We start from the raw sequence: 18,481 nt of genomic DNA on the forward strand, positions 1-18,481 counted from the left end.
CCTTATTTCTCAGGCCTTGGTGTGGGTCTGTATTTCCGTATCTTTCAATGCCAACTATAAGGTGATGACTTTTAATTTCCCATCTTTAGCTCAAACTGTTCCCAGACTCTTGTATTTAATTCCGAACTCCTTCTTTTCACTTGCGTGTCTTACTGACATCTCAGATTTAATGTCTAAAATAGGACTCCTGATCCTCCCCACAACTTCTCCTTCATCTCCCCATCTCTGAAAATAGCCCTTCCTGGCATCCAGCAGCTCAAGTCAAAAACGTGGAGTAGTTCTTTACACTTCCCATTCCCTTACCGTCTACGTGTGGCCCATCACTAGGTCTGGTTAGTTCTCTCGCCAGAGTAATTTGCAAATCCGCCACTTTTTTACAGCTCCACCGCCACTACGATAGTCTGAGCTCTCATTACCTTACTTCATGCAAGGCAAGCCATACTAAGTGTTTTACTTACCTATTTGTGTAAAGACAGGCTGTGTGCTCTGCTGGAGTGGCAAATACCCAGTGGTTAAAAATAAAGTTTTATTTATTGCTTGTGCAAAGATCATGTGGGATATTTTCAAAAGTCAGGTCTGGCACCGGCCCAACTGCAGAGGCTGATACATGTGGTCTTCCTGTCTGCCTCAGAAGAAACTGTGTGATGAACACACAGCATCATCTCTGCAAGTTTTTCAAAAGCCTCACTTAAAGATAAGCAGGCCGAGACCCAGGGTAATTACTTGCCTAAGGTCACAAAGTTACTAGAAGAGGGATATAAAATCCCATCTGACTCCAAAGCCCATATTCTCCTCTGTTGTGTTATCCCTCTCCTCATGCAAACAATTAACTATGCCCCAGAATCCTACAGCAGAGTTAGACTTTGAACGTGGCGTGTAGGAAGGAGTTAGAGGACCTTCTGGGAGTGGGAGGCAATGACACCCGAGCTGTGGGCTTTACTGGCTGAACAGACTTGAAGAGACTGAGGAAGCATTTAGATGTTGGAGTGTGCCCCGGTTAGAGGGTACAGAGGGCCTCCCACTCGCCCCCCTCTTACCAGCCCCTTGATTAGATTGTTCAGGATTCAACATCTACTCATTACCTGTGTGCTTAGCCTGCACAATCCAGCTTCCTCTGCATGCCATGTACCTTGGTCTGCCCTGCACCAGGCCCTGATGCAGGAACACTGAGTGTCATCAGCTAGGAGGCTGGCAAGAGTGAGGCCAAGTGTTGGACCTGGTCAAGTCTCAGGAGACAACTTGAGAACTAGGCAGGAAGACCTAGGCCAGGGCCTAGCCATGTGCACAGGGTCAGCAGAGTCAGGAGGCTTAGGATGGTCAGAGCTTGGGGGCGAATGGGTACTTAAATCTGTAACAGTAAGATGAACCCTACACTGTACCTGCTAGTGAGGCTAAGCTTGCAGACAGGCACCTGTGACTCCAGCCAGGAGGTTCTGGGAAAGGCAGTGTGGATAGCAGAGCGGCTGGCAGCAGCAGTGGCAGTTTCAGCCATACGCCAGGCCTTGAAGAAATCTCTGGTCTCATCCATCACTGCCCAATTTGCAAAGGTAGCCTGAGGCTGTCGACTAGATTCTGTCAATGTCAGAAGGATGTTTCTCCCAACCCAACAGAAGAATGGTGTAATCTGAGAATTATGTGTCTGACATTCCCATAACTCTTAGCTGGGCTTTAATATCTACCTATTCAGAGTGTTCAGCCTAAGGAAAAGTTACAAATCATACTGCAGCAAAACAGTGCATATGAGAATGCTGAATTCCAGTTGTGTGATTTGTTTTCTGCTTAGCGAATACTTGCTCACGAAATGAATTCTCATCTTGAGAGGATATCGGATACATTCATCATAGAAGCTCTCCATTACCTTGATTAGCACCCCGAGCTTGCTAAAACTGTCATTCCTAATTTAGAAGCTTTATGTATTCATGATCCCACTAACTTTATCAAAATCTGCTTTTATTGTAAGATCTAGTGAACTCCCAAGAACCTGTGACTTAATAATAAGAAAAAAATCCTTGAAAAACTTCTAGATCAGTACAAGTCAATGGAAAACATGGTTAGTAGTTATTAGGCCCCTCATTTCAGACCACTTAGGAATCTGCCAAACCTGCTGCCTTCAGAAATCAAAAGGTAAACTAAAATGCAATAAAACCAGGACACATTTTACACCGAAGAGTTCCACTGGGGACTTTAACCCAAGTATCTTTTCATATAAAATTAAAGTTTCAAGTCTAATTTGAAAAGTATTACAGGCTGTTGAGAGCTACTTATTAGCATTTTTTGAATCAACTGAATTTTTCTCTGCTAAAATATCACTGAAAATTAAAAGAAAAGATATAGTTAATATGGTTAAGACCATGAGCTCTGGAGGCAGACTGGTTCGAATCTCATTCACTGATCACTTCAGTGACCTTGGTCACTCACCTCTTTGATCCTGTTTCCTCTTCTATAAAGTAAGAATAATAATAGTACCTTTCTCATAGAGCTGCTGTTAAGGATTTTATGAGGTAATATGTGTAAAGGGCGTAGAGCAGTGCCTGGCACATTATGAGCTATGGGCCTCTATTGCTTTTGTTAATATTGTTGTTAGAAGCTTCCCAGTAAGAGTTCGGAGAAGTGCCTTATGTTGCTCAGAAGATACATTAATCTGTAGCTGTGTGTATTGCATATAATTACCTAAAAATCAGAGAAACTGGAAAAAAAGCTCTGGGACAGATTCACAATGGGTTTGGCAGGGAGCCTGCCATGCCATCCAATTAACAGCTCACAGCCATGGAAGCAGGAGCAGTTCCACTTCAGTCAGGCAATGCCAGTGCCCCTTCCCACCTGCTGCCTCAGGCTCTCCCACCCCCTGGCTATGCAGATGCCATGTACTTTCTCACAAAAGGGTCTGGAGGCTCATCTGTGGATAATTTGGTTGTCAAGAGTTGACTCTACTGGGGGACAAGTTTTATTAAGTTTTTTCCTTTATGGAAGCCTTTAAGAAAACCTGAAAGTAAAGGTTTAGGAAGAACATGGATAATTGGGATACTAAAGCAAATCTCATTTTAATCATTTGCTTCTGATGTGATTCATCACTAAACATCTCTTTTAGTATTAAAACTAGAGCTTGGGTTTAATGTCTTTTTACGTGCTTGTTATCCTTTGGTGGAGACAGACAGTCTTGAAATTGTCAAAAGATCAGCAAGGGAATCTAAAAACAAAGGGCCCAGGTTTTCAAGCAAGTAGAGTGCCAGATCATGAACAAGTATTTCACTTGGGTTTTGTATCTGTCTGTGGAAGAGCTCCATGTGCTTGGCACTGTCCTAAGCACTTGACAAAGATCAACTCATTGAACCTGTATAACAATCCTACGAGGTGGACTCCTGCTTTTCAGGTGAGGTGCCAGAGGTAGTTACATACCTAACACAAGGTCATATTGCTGGTTTTCGGTGAAGCTGGGATTTGACGCTGTCAATCTGGTTCCAGATTCAGTGTTCTTAACCACAAGACTATGGCGCTCAGAAAACCCTAAGAAACGGTAACACGGTTCTAGATTAGCTATTTATACCGTATCAGCCAAATAGCCTGGCTACTGTCCCAATGTTCACATTAGTTTTTGCCTATAATATTTATGCGGACACACAAAACTCTTTCAATTCTCCTTTTTGGAACCAAGATTGTGATTTTTAGTCAAATTCTTTCCAGGTTGTCTCTATAAGAAAACACAGCTATTAAAATTTAACCTTTTTCTTTGCCTTTATTGCCTCATTTTCCATCCCAACCATCCATTCTTAAAAAAAAAGACAAAGTAAATCTGTTAACTAAATTTAAGGTGAAAAATGATTTAGAATGAAGTAGAAGAAAAATTACCAGGGGCTCAACCTCATATCACTGAATTTTGGAGAAATTTCTGGGACCCATAACTTGAACATGTAATCTTGGCCATGTGTCAGTTCAGCAGCACTGAGGTCACCAAGCCACCAGATCCTACTAGCACAGTGCTCAGGCTGAGCTCTTTGGCCCTGTCATAAGGAGGTCTCAAATGCTGGTGGGAAAATCACCCAGGAGACACGGTGCAGCCCCTTAGCAGCTATGTGCTTGGGAAGGGAACCCTTCTCAACTGAGACTGAGGGTTTCCTGAAACTTCAGCACCCTGGAAACTGGACGCCGTATGTCTTGGGAGGAAGCTATGGTCAGGTTGCTCACTCAGCTAGAGGGGAGGCCACTATAAATACACCCATTAGAACCATGAGCAGTACCGGAACTGCAGAAAATTGGCCTCAGGCTCTTTCTCTCAATTACATATCTCTTTTGATTAGAAATGCAATCATCTTTGCCCCTTGTTAAACAATTCTGAAGCAAAAGGCCTACTAAGATAGGTATAAAAATACAGAAATGCTTTGTAGAAGCTTTTTTGTATTTTGTGTTTTTTTTTTGTATTTTGACAGTCACAAGACCATTACTGTTGAACGTTTATTGAGCTCTAACAATGTGATAGGTGCCACACAAAACATCAGACACAGTACCTGCCCGGTGGGCTTACAATCTAATCTAAGGACATTTTTTAATGTTGCCATGAGTTTGCTGTTTGTGAAAATGAGGTATTAACTGCACCGGTTAGTGCAGCAAAAAAGCCTATGAAATCAGACTTTTTAGCAGGTTCCCTATGCAAGTAGGCATGATTGCTCATATTATTCTCTCAAACTATGGTTCGCATTTCCCCAAATTTGGTGATTTTTGAGATGTGTGTAAGTGTCTATAAAGATAGACACCAAATGCACATTTCTTAAAACCATGGTTCAAATCTGGCTTCTAGTCCAGAAGAAAAAATTTAGTTACATATTCAGAAAAATACTGTTATTCAAAATAGGCCCTAGAAGAAAATAGTGATGGGGGCCAAGTTCCTGTTCAGTGTTCCTAGAATGTCCACAAGAGCAGCTCCTCAGGGCAGCCTCTCAAATGCCCTTTACTCTCAAGGTCTTTTGTCTTCATAGCCCAGAGATGAAATGTTTAACGTTTGCTGGGTTCTGTTTGGGCATGTGCCCCGGGGGAGGTGTGTTTGAGGACAGAGCCCTCTCAGTGCCTCACAGATCACAATGCAGACAATTCCTGCGTTGGCATTGGCGTTGGTCCCTGGGTCCTTGGCAACACACCACACTAATTTAATTTCTATCTCCAGAAAGCAGCAAAACTACCAGAGGCCCCCAGAATGTATCAGTAACTTGCAAAAACGTAACCTGTTAAAATCTGTCACTGACACAATCTGTATACATACTGCTTATGAAAACTTGTCCTTTGCTCATCATAGTAAAGTCAAGTGCTAAGTAACACTTTTATCTGTGTTAACCACTTAGCAGAATAAACTGATTTATTAACCACTTAGCAGAATAAACTGATTTCATATGGAAGGAAATGTAAGATAACTCATATGTATTTAAAGCAAATTTAGTTTTCATTCTTGTTACTTCTGTGCCTTCTTTAGATTATAGTATCTTCTGTCTCTTCACTTTGATCCTGATGAACTAAGTCACCACTTATTACATTTAGATTCCCAATCCTTTATTTGCATATATCTTGAATTTCAGTAAGATATGAAATGCAGACTCCAGGACTGCATTCTGTAATGGTACAAGGATCCTGAGGAAATACATTCACAGAATCCTTTTCTAATAGTTTCCCCTGTGCTTATGAAAAGTATCAAAAAAGACCAACTGGCACATTCTGAATGTATGTTCTCAACAAGTAATCTAAGTACAAATGGGAAGCTCTTGCCTTTCTGTTTTGTAAACTCAGATTATGCTGACAAGCCATACTTCCAAATAATTTGATTTGAAAAGGTTGCCTGCATGTATATTTGCCATTTTATAAAGAGCAACCAAATCCCTACCCCCACCTTATCTTACAAAACCCTTAGTATTTTTTAAGTTGCATAAAAAACAAATATGTGAATAAATAAACAAACAAATGCATAACGAAGGGCTTTGAGCTCTTGCTCCAAGGAGTAGGTGAAAGAACTGATAAATGAAGCTGAGGCCCTCCCTCAGTGCTTCTCTTTAAATAGTTAGGCTAAAAATATTTTAAGCTGTCTATAAACTCTGTACTTGCTTCATTTTTATTGGAACACATTTTTTTTTGTGAGCCACAACTGAGTTCCTATATAGGATATCTCCAGAATGTAAATCAGGAAAAAGCAGATTTTATTCAGATTTTTTGTCAAACTGAGCCACTACTCTCTGGTATGGGGGCACTAGATGCGTTAAAAAACAGCTAGCCTGATAAAGACGTGCTAAAGAAGGTTTACTTTATTTGAACAGTTAAGTCAAGAATGGCCCTAAATTCAATGAAATATTGAAGACTTTGGATTGTTTGAAAGTCCTGGTTTTGAGGGCACAGGAGCATGGTCTGAATGAACCATTCAGAACTCATCGTGCATCCAACTAAACACAAAATTCATGCTTACCTCCCCCCGCTTTTTTTTAATGCAACAGGCTCAGTTTTCTCACATCGGTGCTTCTCTTCATGCTAGAACTGCTTATGTCTACAGAGTCCCTGAAGAAGCGAAAATCCTTTTTTTAGCATTAAACATAGCATATGGAGTTCTTCCTCAGCTCTTGGCCTATCGCTGTATCTACAAACCAGAGTTCTTCATAAAAACAAAGGCAGATGAAAAAGTTGAATAAAAGCATTATTTTACGTTCTTTCTCTCTAGATTACTGACTTTTGTTATTTTGGTACCAATATTTGGTCCCATTCCACTCTCTTCCCATACAGGAACATTTAAGAACACATCAATTCTTGCTCCATACTGTATATGTGAGCTATCATAGGAATTATGTGGATAAATTTTCTTTTTTTGAAGGAAAATTGAAGTTATTCAGAAAGCTTGTTTAAAGAAATATATTTCAAGTTATTTGTGAATAAACTTGACCACCTATCTCAATATTGTTTGCACACTTTAAATATAAGTGAAAAATTACAATTTAGCTCCTATAATAGTGAGCATGAAAAGGAAACTGTTCAAAAGTGAAAATGGTCTATGCATATTAAAAATTTCAAAGTAGCAAATACAGATGGAGAAATATTTTTGCATATAAGATCTATATGTTTCATTATCAACCTCAATATAAAAGACAAATTATCAGAATATTTAAAAATGTTGTTTGAAAAATGTTTTCCCAAGGAAAGTATATTATTTACTGCTGTTTCAAAAATTGCTTTTACTGAAATTTTTTTGTGAGTCTAAATAGCTAAGGAGGGATCTGTAACTTTATCATTACCCTTATTTTATTGGTGACTGGAAATGTTTCTATTGTATTTCTGTGTATATTTTTAATAAATTATTTTTTGTCTTTTATGAAGACAAATATTATTAAATTTGAAACATTTTGTATATTTTTTTTCAGAAAAAGTTCTGTAGTCTTTACGCTTTTTGTTTTAAAAATCTGTCAGTTGTATGTTCCAGTTCAAAATGTCATCTACATTCTCATGTTTTAGTGTGAGCAATGAAGAGGACTTCTCATGAATTAATTAAATTTCATTACTTTTAAATGAAAATATTCAAAATTAAAAAGTACCTTTTAAGGAAAAAGAACTGGACTGGCATTCCTACTATCTTTTAATGAACTTTTCATATTTGGAAATGTGAGTGAGTATAATAGAGGAAAATGAATATTTGCTAAGTAAGAGAAACAAACCAAAAATCCAGCCGCCTCCTCAGAGCCCGGGAGTGGTCAGTGGACTGGCGCTTTCATGCCCTCAGCCGCCATCACCACCACCACCACTACCATCATCATCATCAATGGCCCTAAGCTTTTAGGGCCACCCATGTTTTTCCTTCAGGTTATTTACTAGCTCTTCACCAAAATAAGAAAACCAAAAGAAAATGGTGTCCAAATCAATGCATGGATAATGTCAAGTGTGTGAATTTAGGGTCCACTGAACTGGTAAGTATCTTAGATGTGCAAGCAATCATGTAGCCAGTTCCTCTCCCCGCCCCCACAGTGTTTAAAAAAACCCTAAAACCCACAGTGTTAAAAAAAAAAAGAAAACCCTCACCTGCACTTGATTCTATTGTCAACTTTCTGTTAACAATTTTTGCTTTAATATATGAATTACATTAATACCTCACATTACATATATGAAGCCAAATTACACTAACTTAGTTGTTTACAACCTCAAACCTTACTCCCAGTACACATTCCAATAAATTTATTCTGTAAAAACAATACATTTTTTTGTTTTGATTTTTTTTTACAGTAAACTTTTCAACTACAAACCTCGAATACGCGAAAGATGTTCCAAGGACAAGCATAACAGGATTGATAAAACCCAAACTGACTAAATGTGTTCTCACAATATAAGCTGGCATAAAAATAAATAAAATTTTCTATTATCACAATTGCAACAATAATGTACACATAATAATGGTTTGTGGATGAGTATTAACTATTCTAATTCTAGTTCCAAAAGAAAACAACAGATCATTTTAAAAGTCTATATTTAAAAGTCAATGCTTTGTCTTACTTCCCATAGGGCTACTGCTGATTCCAGCTTTAAAATGTAAAGAATCCAGCTTGAGTGATTAGCTCAAATTGTATTGAGATTGGGAAAAAATAAATCATTGCCTTTATTTTGGAGTAACACAAAAGACTCACTAACTTCACATATAGAAACTGAGTTTGTGTACGTTAACAACATGAGTTTTGAGAAGTATAAGCTGTCAACTAGCTATTTCTAATACGGAATAGATATTTTACAATGATTAAACTTTACACATGGCCTCAAAACTGAAGAACAATTTAAAGTTTATTTTCAATATGCCAACATTGTGTATCTAGGAATTGGTTCCTGGGTTCTGTCACAGAGAGGAAGTCCCTTAAGCATTATGTTGAGTGGTCATTTTAAAAAATGCTAATTTATATTTAACTGAGTGTTTGGTGATGGTGGAGTAAAGGCAGGAGACTGATGAACATAACTGCCTTGATAAAGGATCCTAGACTTGTATAAGCTTGTGCAAAAATCTGGATAATCTTTAGTGGTTAAGGGCAACTTCATGCAACCAAATAACATGAAATTAAATCAGTAACCTTAAAAAAGGCTAAAATGTTTTTTTTCCCCCAAACACAACAGAGAGGAATGTGAATAATGTACATACAAACTGGGGTTCTGTCAATGACAACAAGGACTATGTGTTGGTTCATATCAAATCCAAGAATATTAGACAACCAAACGTATAACCTTCTTGTGGTTTTCGTAATATGCAGCATTCATTATGGTAGTTAGGTCTGAAAAAAAAGAAAGAAAACAAGCCTTTAGATGATTTTGGATATTAAGAATAAAAGTATCCACACCTTTATAGTATATAACTGGGTTTTCTGAGATTCCAACCTGCACCGCAGCATTAACAATACTTAGCAAGAACAGCCCCTGAGGCTCTGCTTTATACCTATCAGTGCAAAAAGCTAAAGGAACGTCTAGGGCATTTTTAGTGTTCCATTAAGAAAAAAAAAAAAAAGGAAAAAACCAATAAACTTTGTCTACTGTCTGGCAGGGAACAGAGTGCAGTAGCATGCACTCTGTACAACTCCAGTACTATGTATTGCTGGGATACATATAATCAATGGAAAAATTAAGATAATCCATCTTTGTGAGGACTTTGGTGTCAGAAGGAAAGGTAAATTCCTGAAAATTATAAAAGTATTTGAAGGGCTTCCCTGGTGGCGCAGTGGTTGAGAGTCCGCCTGCCGAGGCAGGGGACACGGGTTCGTGCCCAGGTCTGGGAGGATCCCACATGCCGCGGAGCGGCTGGGCCCATGAGCCATGGCTGCTGAGCCTGCGCGTCCGGAGCCTGTGCTCCACAACGGGAGAGGCCACAACAGTGGCCCGCATACCGCAAAAAAAAAAAAGTATTTGAAGAGTATGCAGATTATTCTGTATAATATTTACAACTTAATTACTTGTGACATATGGCTCAAAGAAATACAAAAGTTAATAAAATCAAGATGTACAAAAAGCCCAGATTTCTGTTAAAATTCAGATTACATCCATGTGACAAAGATAAAATATTTCCGTTTCCTAAAAGAATTGTTTCAATTTGGGTCCCACTTTAAATTGTATCAGGTTACATTTCCCCACAGGGATGCTATTTTTGTTTTCTTTATCATTATCCCAAATACATTAAACCCCTTAGTAATGTTCTCATGAGATGAATGAAAGAGGGAACTCGGGCCCCCAATATTTTTTCTAAAAACAGCCTGCTTCAGCTCTTTACTTCACTGAGTGAATGAACTTGTTTGTAAGCATACATGTGCTCACTCATGGGTATTTCACTTATGCAGCCAAAATCTATCCTGTACCGTACATAATACAATATACAAATAATTCCAGAACCTTCAAACAGGAAAAGTTACTAAACCTACCATCCACTCAAGATGGCAGAAGTACATTTCTTAGCCTTCTTTGTTCCTACCAAAATGAGAACAATCTTAAATAAAAATTACATTTAAAATCTGTGAACTTGCAAGATTCAGTGCCTCGTGACTCCTAACAAAAACACTAGAAATAAGATTATACTCACAGACTTTAGAGGATTTTCCTCCCTTGTGAAGGAGGAAGACACCCATTAAAACAATGAAAAATTGTTAATCAACCAAAGAAAATTCTTTGTAACAATGTCTTTTTATTAATATTAATGTGAAAGGCAATACATTCTATGTTTACATTGGTAGAAAATTCATAGTAACAACTACTCAATCCATGTTGAAGAGTATATTTGGAACAGATGGTCTGATGGCAGCCTCAGAACATTACTAGTGCTCCAAACAAAGTGCAAGTGGTAGCAAAATGTGACTATAACTTTAAGGACATGCTTTTTGGGGGGCGGGGTCTTTAAACAAGGTGCTATCAAATGAGTACTTATAAAACCAAATTATAAATCTAATTTTTTTAACTTCTCATACCATAATCACTCTCTGTGCACCTGTGTGTGAAAATATATCTTGTTAATTCATAATGGTGAATGTCCTGGACACACTGTTCTGAGTATTTGCTAGACTAGAAGTCTCCTCCACGTAAACAGCCAGAAGTTGTTCCTTAACGCGCTGGTTGCCATGCTCAGCGCCACACCACTTCTATACTGGATAATGGCTGGCTAATCCAATCAGATTCTCTCTTGAGGCATTTGAATATGAGGCACATTGAAAGGCTGTGGGGTGGCAGTGTAGCTGAAGGACACCCAGAACATAGTAAGCAGAAGTTATGAGGCAGGTGAAGTCACAGGATCATTTTCTTTTTTTTTTTCATAGGATCATTTTATGGAGCACGAGTTTTACTGCATAAAATGATGACAGATAAACTATGGTTATTCAGACTTGGGTATTTGGCACTTTGTCAAAAATAAATGAAATGAGCCTATTATTTCAAGGAAAATGGCAGTATTTGTCACCAATGATAAAATCTGAGCTTTTAAGTGAAAATTAGAATTCTAGAAAACTTAAATCCTCCACAACCAACAGCTTCCCAAAATGTAGATTCTTCTGATAAGATAGGCAGTGATATTTAAAATGTGACTAAAAAGATTTCATAATGAAATATTTGGAAAACTTGAATAACTCAGGGAACAAAGATTTTCCAAATGTGTAAAAGCTATTCCAAGTGCCAGACAGTCCAATGGATTTTAACCAAACAGAATACAAAGGGTTCAGATTCCACACTGCAACTAACCTCTGAGAAATTACCACTTACAGAATTGGTGTAATGTCAGAGAATACACACAATGATATGAAAAGACTATTAAAATACGCATAACTCCACTTCTCAACTACATGTCTATGTAAGACCACATTTTCTTCCTATACTTCAACCAGAATAACATATCACAACAGACTGAATCCAGAAGCAGATATGAGAATCCTGCCTGATGTCTTCTATTAAAGCAGACATTAAAGAGATTTTTTTTTTTTTAAAGAGATTTTTAAAAATGTAAAACCGTGCCATTTTTCTCAAAAAATTTTGGGGAAAATGCATTTATTTTTCACAAAAACATGTTATTTATACTGAGCAATAGGTTTATTATTTTAAAGGAAATTAATATCTTAAATTTTTTTTATTTCTAATTAAGTAAATATCAATATCTATATCAAGAACTCTTTGGGGCCCTCAATAAATTTTAAGAGTATTAAAGGGGTCCTGAGCCAGCTTGATGAACCACTGGTTTAGAATAAATGAGAGCGAACGGTGAGAAATGAGGCTGAAAAGATAAATTGGGGTTGGAGTGTGAAGGCCATTATATGCTGACATAAGGAGTCTGGGCTTGATCTAGAGGGCAATGGCAAGACCTAAGGAGGCAGCACTATATGGCAAGAAGAACAATAGTTCCAGAGTCAGAAGAATAAAGGTAGGAATATTGGTTAGTGGTTACAGTGAACTCTCTGGCTGTCCTTCCAACATTTATTCTATCCTCTGGTCCTCCCCACAATTATGTGATAGCCTTGTGATTTGGGGACTTGACTCCAGCTCTAGGGATGGGGAGAACCTGACTGGTCTGAGCCAGTTCTAATCCCCTTGTTACCAGTGGTTGGTTCAGGGATGGGCAGCTTTCTGACATGGATCTCAATGATGGCTGCCTCCTGGTATTCATACCCTTGTGTAATACCCTCCCTTTGAGTGTGGGCTGGACCTTGTGACTTGCTTCTAATAAAGAGAATGAGGCAAAAGTGATAGGATAACAAAAGACTGACTTCTGTGTTGCTAGCATTCTCACTCTTGCTAATGAAGCCAGCTGCCATGTTGGAGCTGCCTTATGGAGAGACTCATGTGGCAAGCAACCAAGGGAGGCCTTTGGCCAACAGTCAATGAAGAACTGAAGCCCTCAGCCCAGTAAGCTTGTGTGTAACCGAATCCTGCCAACAACTTTCTGAGTGAACTTGCAAGAGGACGCCCCCCGCCCCACCCCAGATGAGCCTCAAAATGATTTGAGCCCCTGCTAATACTTTTAACTGCAGCCTTGGAGAGATCGAGATAGAGGTATCAACAAGTTACATCTATTTGGATTCCTGACTCATAGAAAATGCTATTTTAGGCCACTGAGTTTTGGGATAATTTGTTACATGGCAAGAGACAATAGAGCAGGTATATTATCTGCATGGCTTCCTGGCCACAAAGATTAGTCCCCTCCACTTTACAGCCACATGAATCTAGAAGGGGAGCTCTAAGTGTTCTGGAGCCTACCCCTTTCTGCCTCATGCTTCCACCAGCAGGGGTGAGGATGAAGGCAGAGAGCCGCTGGAAATAAAGGGGGTCTCAGAAGTCTGTGGGTTCCTTGTAAGAACCTCTTCTTTCCTTTCTTTACCAATATTCATAACTTCAACACCACTATCTGCCTTGAGCCATCAATAATCCTTTTTCCTTACGCCCTTTATTCTTGCTTACTTCGGTTGCCACAAGATGGGCTCCAGAGCATCTATCACTTCCTGGACTCTCATCCTCAGTCACTTTATACATGTTCGTTTATAACCTCATCTCTTAAATACTCCCACCGCCCCCAACCCAGATTCCTCAATCTCTTCCACTGGGCCCCCTGGAAATCATAGCCATCAGCAAATTTCCTAAATTCACGAGATATTTTACTCATCAACTTGTTCTAACTGAAACCTGGTTTCCCCTGAAGATAGTGCTGCTTGTTTTCCTGCAACCCCCAGATGGTAACTATTTCCTTTGCCACAGCTCTTATACTACAGGCCCCCGAGGTGGGGAAGGTGTCCTGGATCTTAATGACTATTTCTAAGCTATTCTTCCTCTCCCCTGTGCTTCCATCCTCAGGAAGTATAATCCTTCTAGCTTTTAGTCTCAATATTGTGAACCACCACCCCTCCCTACTGCAGTCACCTCCAGACACCACGGGTCACTCCCCCTTTCTCCTTGGAGACTTTAGCTCTGGCCCACTGTCATTCAATAGCATAATAACTGCTGGATGTCGACATGCAGAGAGATCGTCTTTCCAACACTCTGACCTCTTAAGTTCCTAGACTTCTTCTTCTCCAAAGATCTCGTCTTCCACCTTACCTCAGTCACTCATTTCCAGGGTTATTTCGTAGACAAGTGATTCTCAACCACTGAGAGTATTTGCAAATACTGTTTTAAGTCCCTGTTTTTTGGGGGGGAATTATCGGAACATTTTAGGTTATTATAAGAACTTGGAGGTCCTGTGGCATTTAATGGGCAGGGGCCAAGGGTACTAAATGTCCTGCGATGTGAACAGTGCTCACACAATGAAAAACTGTCCCACTCAAAACACCAAACGCACCTGCACTGTCGTCAGCACCTACTGCCACCCTTCCGCAGTCTGATCTAAACATCTTCCTATTCTGTCACCACCTATCTTTCCAGCTCGCTCCCTTTATCCAGTACTCCAACTCCAAGAATTCTTGGATACGCAAAATCCGTTGATCCTATCTCCTTCCTCACATCCTTATTTCCCTCTGAACATATTTTGGATTCCATGGGTCCATCATTATAATTAATCCCTTCCTTGCATACACCCTCAACTCCCTTGTCTTGAACCTCCTTTATTCTCTGGGCAAGTGCCAATTCTAGTTAAATGCAATTCTCTGCCACTCCGTGACTGCAGAATTGAATATGCCTGGAGAAAAACACACAGCCATCTGACTGTTCTCACTTTAAATTCATGACCACTAACCTCATGTGGGCCCTTACTGCTGTCTGGCAATTCAACTTCATTTCCCAAGTCCAATCACTCTTCTGTTCTTTTTTTTTTTTTGAGGTACGCGGGCCTCTCAGTGTTGTGGCCTCTCCCGTTGCGGAGCACAGGCTCCGGACACGCAGGCTCAGCGGCCATGGCTCACGGGCCCAGCCGCTCCGCGGCATGTGGGATCTTCCCGGACCGGGGCACGAACCCGTGTACCCTGCATCGGCAGGCGGACTCCCAACCACTGCGCCACCAGGGAAGCCCACTCTTCTGTTCTTCTAAGTAACTATTTTATCCCTTTTCCTCTCTCTGTAAACTTTCAACACTTCTTGCTGTTCTCACTCTCAAATGTTGACCTTGCTTCCTAAGAAGATATAAGCAATCAGATGAGAACTTTTGCATGCTCTCACCCCAAGTATTCATTTACCTGCCTCTGTGCCCAAACACTCTGCATTTCCTCCTGCTTCAGTGGATGGAGTAAGGTAACCCTTCCGGATGTGCACTAGATTTTATGCCTTCTTGCCTTCTGAAGAGCACTACTGTGGCAATTTTTTCTTACATTATTATTTTGTGATCATTCCATATTTGGATCATTCTTATCAGCATATGTGCTGTATATTCTCCCATCAAGAAAAAAAAGCCCCTCTGACCTTCTATCCTGGACCATGTCTACTAAATATTTGAAAAAAAAAAATTAGGCTACTTGCCCTACAAGATATCAGGACACATTATAAAGCTACTAAAATTTAAGAAAGTTTAGTACTGACCAAAAGAACAGAATAGAGAACCCAGAGACAGACCCATGGCTATATGACAGATGACACTGCAGATCAGAGAGGAAAGGAGAGACTATTTAATAGATGGTGCTGGTTAATGGTTATGCTATGGGGAAAATGCAGTGGAAGCCTATCTCATACCATACACAAAAATCAATTCCAGATGGATTAAACACTGAAATGTTAAGAACAAAACTTTACAATTTTAAAAGGAAATATAGGAGAATACCCTTCTGACTTTGAGACAGGAAAAGACTTCTTTAACAAGACAGAAAAACGATAACCATAACAAGAAAAATTTGACACATTTGACTACAATAAAATTAAGAAAGTCTGTTCACTAACAGCTTAGAGAAGATATGTGCAATGCATATGACCACCCATGGTAGTTAGAATCCAGAATATGTAAAGGAGTCCTACAAGTCGGTGAGAAAAAAGTCCAACAAGAAAATGGGCAAAAAACCAAAATCAAGCACTGCACAGAAGAGGAAACAGAGGTGGTCAATTAACATGTGAAAAGAGGCTCAACTTCATTATTGATAAAAGAATCACAAGTTTAGACTATAATTTACATCCACTATATTGGCAAAAATTTCAAAAGTCTGACAATGCCCAGTTAGTCACAGGGAACTCATACACTGATCGTGGGAGTATACATGGGTCCAACAACTTAGGAAAATACTTTGGCATTACCTTGTAAAGTTAAAAACCTTAAACTCATGACTCAGCATGTCCAGTGTGAGTTTACATACCCTAAAGAAACTCTTGCATATGTGCATTAGCTCAAAAATGAGCAAAATTAAATTATTATTTAAGTATATACGTATATGTTAGGTATGGGCTAAAATTTTGAGAATGAAAGGAAATAATAAATACAACACTAGTGGTTATCTCTGGGTAGGAAGAAAACAGGATGGGGAAGAACATGTATATAGATGCAAGTTATTGTTATGTTCTAGTTATGGCTAAGTGGTAGGGTCCTGGTATTCATTAAATTACCATGCTTACTACTTAATTTTTATATTATATATATATCCTTTTGTGTATAAAATTATATTATTAGAAACAGGTTAAAAATAAAAAGATCTCGGGCTCTTGCTTCAAATTCAGGCTCTGACTAGCTGTGCGACCCTGGGCCAATCCTTTCAGCTTCAGTTTCCCCAGCTACAAAATGAAGATAACACCTGCACCTACCTCCTGGGATTTGTATGAGGATCAAATGCATGTACAGCATTTAGCACAGTTATGTGGCACATGGTAAAAATGTTAGCCACTACTACTCTGACTCTGCTGCTGTTGTTACTTCTAGTAGCAACTATCTTCTGAGGTGCTTTCAAGTTATTAAAGTAGAAATGGTTTTATTAAATTAGAAAAATGAATCTACAACACAAGAGCTACAGAGTGAGAAGTCATCAGTAATACATAACAGCTGAAACCACATGAGTGCATAGATGGAAACGGGAAGCTTTCAGACTGGAAGTGTGCTAAGACAGCCTAGAGAAAAGTGCTCTAGAAGGAGACTGAGGAGACACTGGGAGAGGAAGCACAAGAGACTGGTGACCTGGAGGCAAAGTCAGGAGGAGAAAGTGGCTAATGGTGTTAAATGCTGCAGAGTAAAATAAAGACTAAAGGAGACAGTGGATTTGTCAATGAGAGGATCACTAGGAACCTTTACAAGAGCAGTTTCCATGAACCGGTCAAAGAAGAAACGAGTGCCATGGGTTAAGGTAGCGCTCCCCAACCTATTTGGCACCAGGGACTGCGTTTCATGGAAGACAATTTTTCCACGGACCGGGGTGCGGGGTGGGGGGTGCGGGGGGGAGATGGTTCTGGCGGTAATGCGAGCGATGGGGAGCAGCAAATGAAGCTTCCTTGCTCGCCCGCCGCTCACCTCCTGCTGGGAGGCCCAGTTCCTAACAGGCCTCTGACAAACGGGTAGCGGTCCACGGCCTGGGGGTTGGGGACCCCTGGGTTAAGGCATGAGTAGGTGAGAAAATGGACCCTGGGAGAAAAAAGAACTCTTTTAAGAAATTAGAGATGAAGAGAAAGGTGAAAAGAGTAGGATACATGGTGGAAGGGAGGTATCTTTAAGGTTAAGGGAGACCTGATACTGTTTATAGGCAGAGAGTAAGGAGCCAGCAGAAAAGAAAGTAAAGGTATAGGAGAGAAAGGGGACCACTGACGGGGTGTAGCCTTGGAGAAAGCAGGAGATGATATTCTGGACTCTGGTGATAGGAAGGTGCAGATTAGTGCTTCTCTTTGATGTGCATATGAATCGTTTAGTTAAAATGCAGATTCTGATTTGATAGCTCTGGGGTTGAGCCTGGATTCTGCATTTCTAACAAGCCCCCAGGTGATGTTAATGCTACCTGTCTGCAGACCACACACTGAGTAGTACGGGTGTAAACTACCTCTTCCTCTGTCACAGGAAGTACAGCTAGAAATGGGATCGGCAGTAAAAGGGGAGACAAGTTGCGGGAGTTTTTGCTATACACATACTGAAGTTACCTAGGATGAAGGAAGGTAGCAGGTGAGATAAAAAGAAAATCAAATCCAAGTCAGGTACTCAAGCCTTTAGTGACTGTTAGCAGCTCTGTGTCCCTGGGAGGGCTGCAGGCAAAGGTAATGACAGAGGACTATTTATTGGAGAGAGGTCAAGAGAAGGAAGACAGGCAGAGGATGGAGTAAACTGAGCTGGGTAAGAGAAACAAGGGAATAAATAGAATCATAACTTGGGAGAAATTATGGGTAACTGGGAGCAGGAGGAGACAGTTGAGAGGTGAACAGTAATGACAAGAGGAAGCAAGAACTCAGCTGAAACCAGAATTTAACTAAAAAGTAATAATAATTTATTTTATCAGTATTGTTTTAAAATGATTTGCCGCTGTCCAATTAGTCTTCATAAAGACTCATGGAAAATGACCAGGGGCAAAATCTGCCTTCACTAAAACTTTTACAAAGGTGTACTTGCCCGTGACTTTGAAGTTAACAGAGGTTAACAAAAGTTAACAAGATTCAAAGTGTA

At 39.7% G+C, this 18,481-nt stretch overlaps 2 protein-coding genes across 5 annotated transcripts in view; one reads left to right on the forward strand and one right to left on the reverse strand.

Moving 5' to 3' along the window:
* The window catches only part of TM6SF1 (transmembrane 6 superfamily member 1), a 28,088-nt gene extending 19,458 nt beyond the window's left edge, over nucleotides 1-8,630 (forward strand). Inside the window, exon 10 of one of the 4 annotated variants that reach the window (XM_060097475.1) lies at nucleotides 8,233-8,630. In XM_060097475.1, the coding sequence (XP_059953458.1) occupies nucleotides 8,233-8,235 (3 nt within the window). In that variant the 3' untranslated portion in view covers nucleotides 8,236-8,630. Of the gene's footprint in view, nucleotides 1-1,783; nucleotides 7,292-8,232 lie in introns of those variants that run through there. The other 3 variants (XM_060097473.1, XM_060097474.1, XM_060097476.1) reach the window with 3 other exon arrangements.
* Nucleotides 8,631-9,130: 500 nt separating this feature from the next.
* HDGFL3 (HDGF like 3) overlaps nucleotides 9,131-18,481 on the reverse strand; it is a 75,976-nt gene continuing 66,625 nt past the window's right edge. Inside the window, exon 6 of the mRNA XM_060097477.1 lies at nucleotides 9,131-9,260. Within this exon, the coding sequence (XP_059953460.1) occupies nucleotides 9,255-9,260 (6 nt within the window). The 3' untranslated portion in view covers nucleotides 9,131-9,254. The remainder of the gene's footprint in view (nucleotides 9,261-18,481) is intronic.

Source organism: Mesoplodon densirostris, chromosome 4 (genome assembly GCF_025265405.1).
Source record: "Mesoplodon densirostris isolate mMesDen1 chromosome 4, mMesDen1 primary haplotype, whole genome shotgun sequence".
NCBI lineage: Eukaryota > Metazoa > Chordata > Mammalia > Artiodactyla > Ziphiidae > Mesoplodon > Mesoplodon densirostris.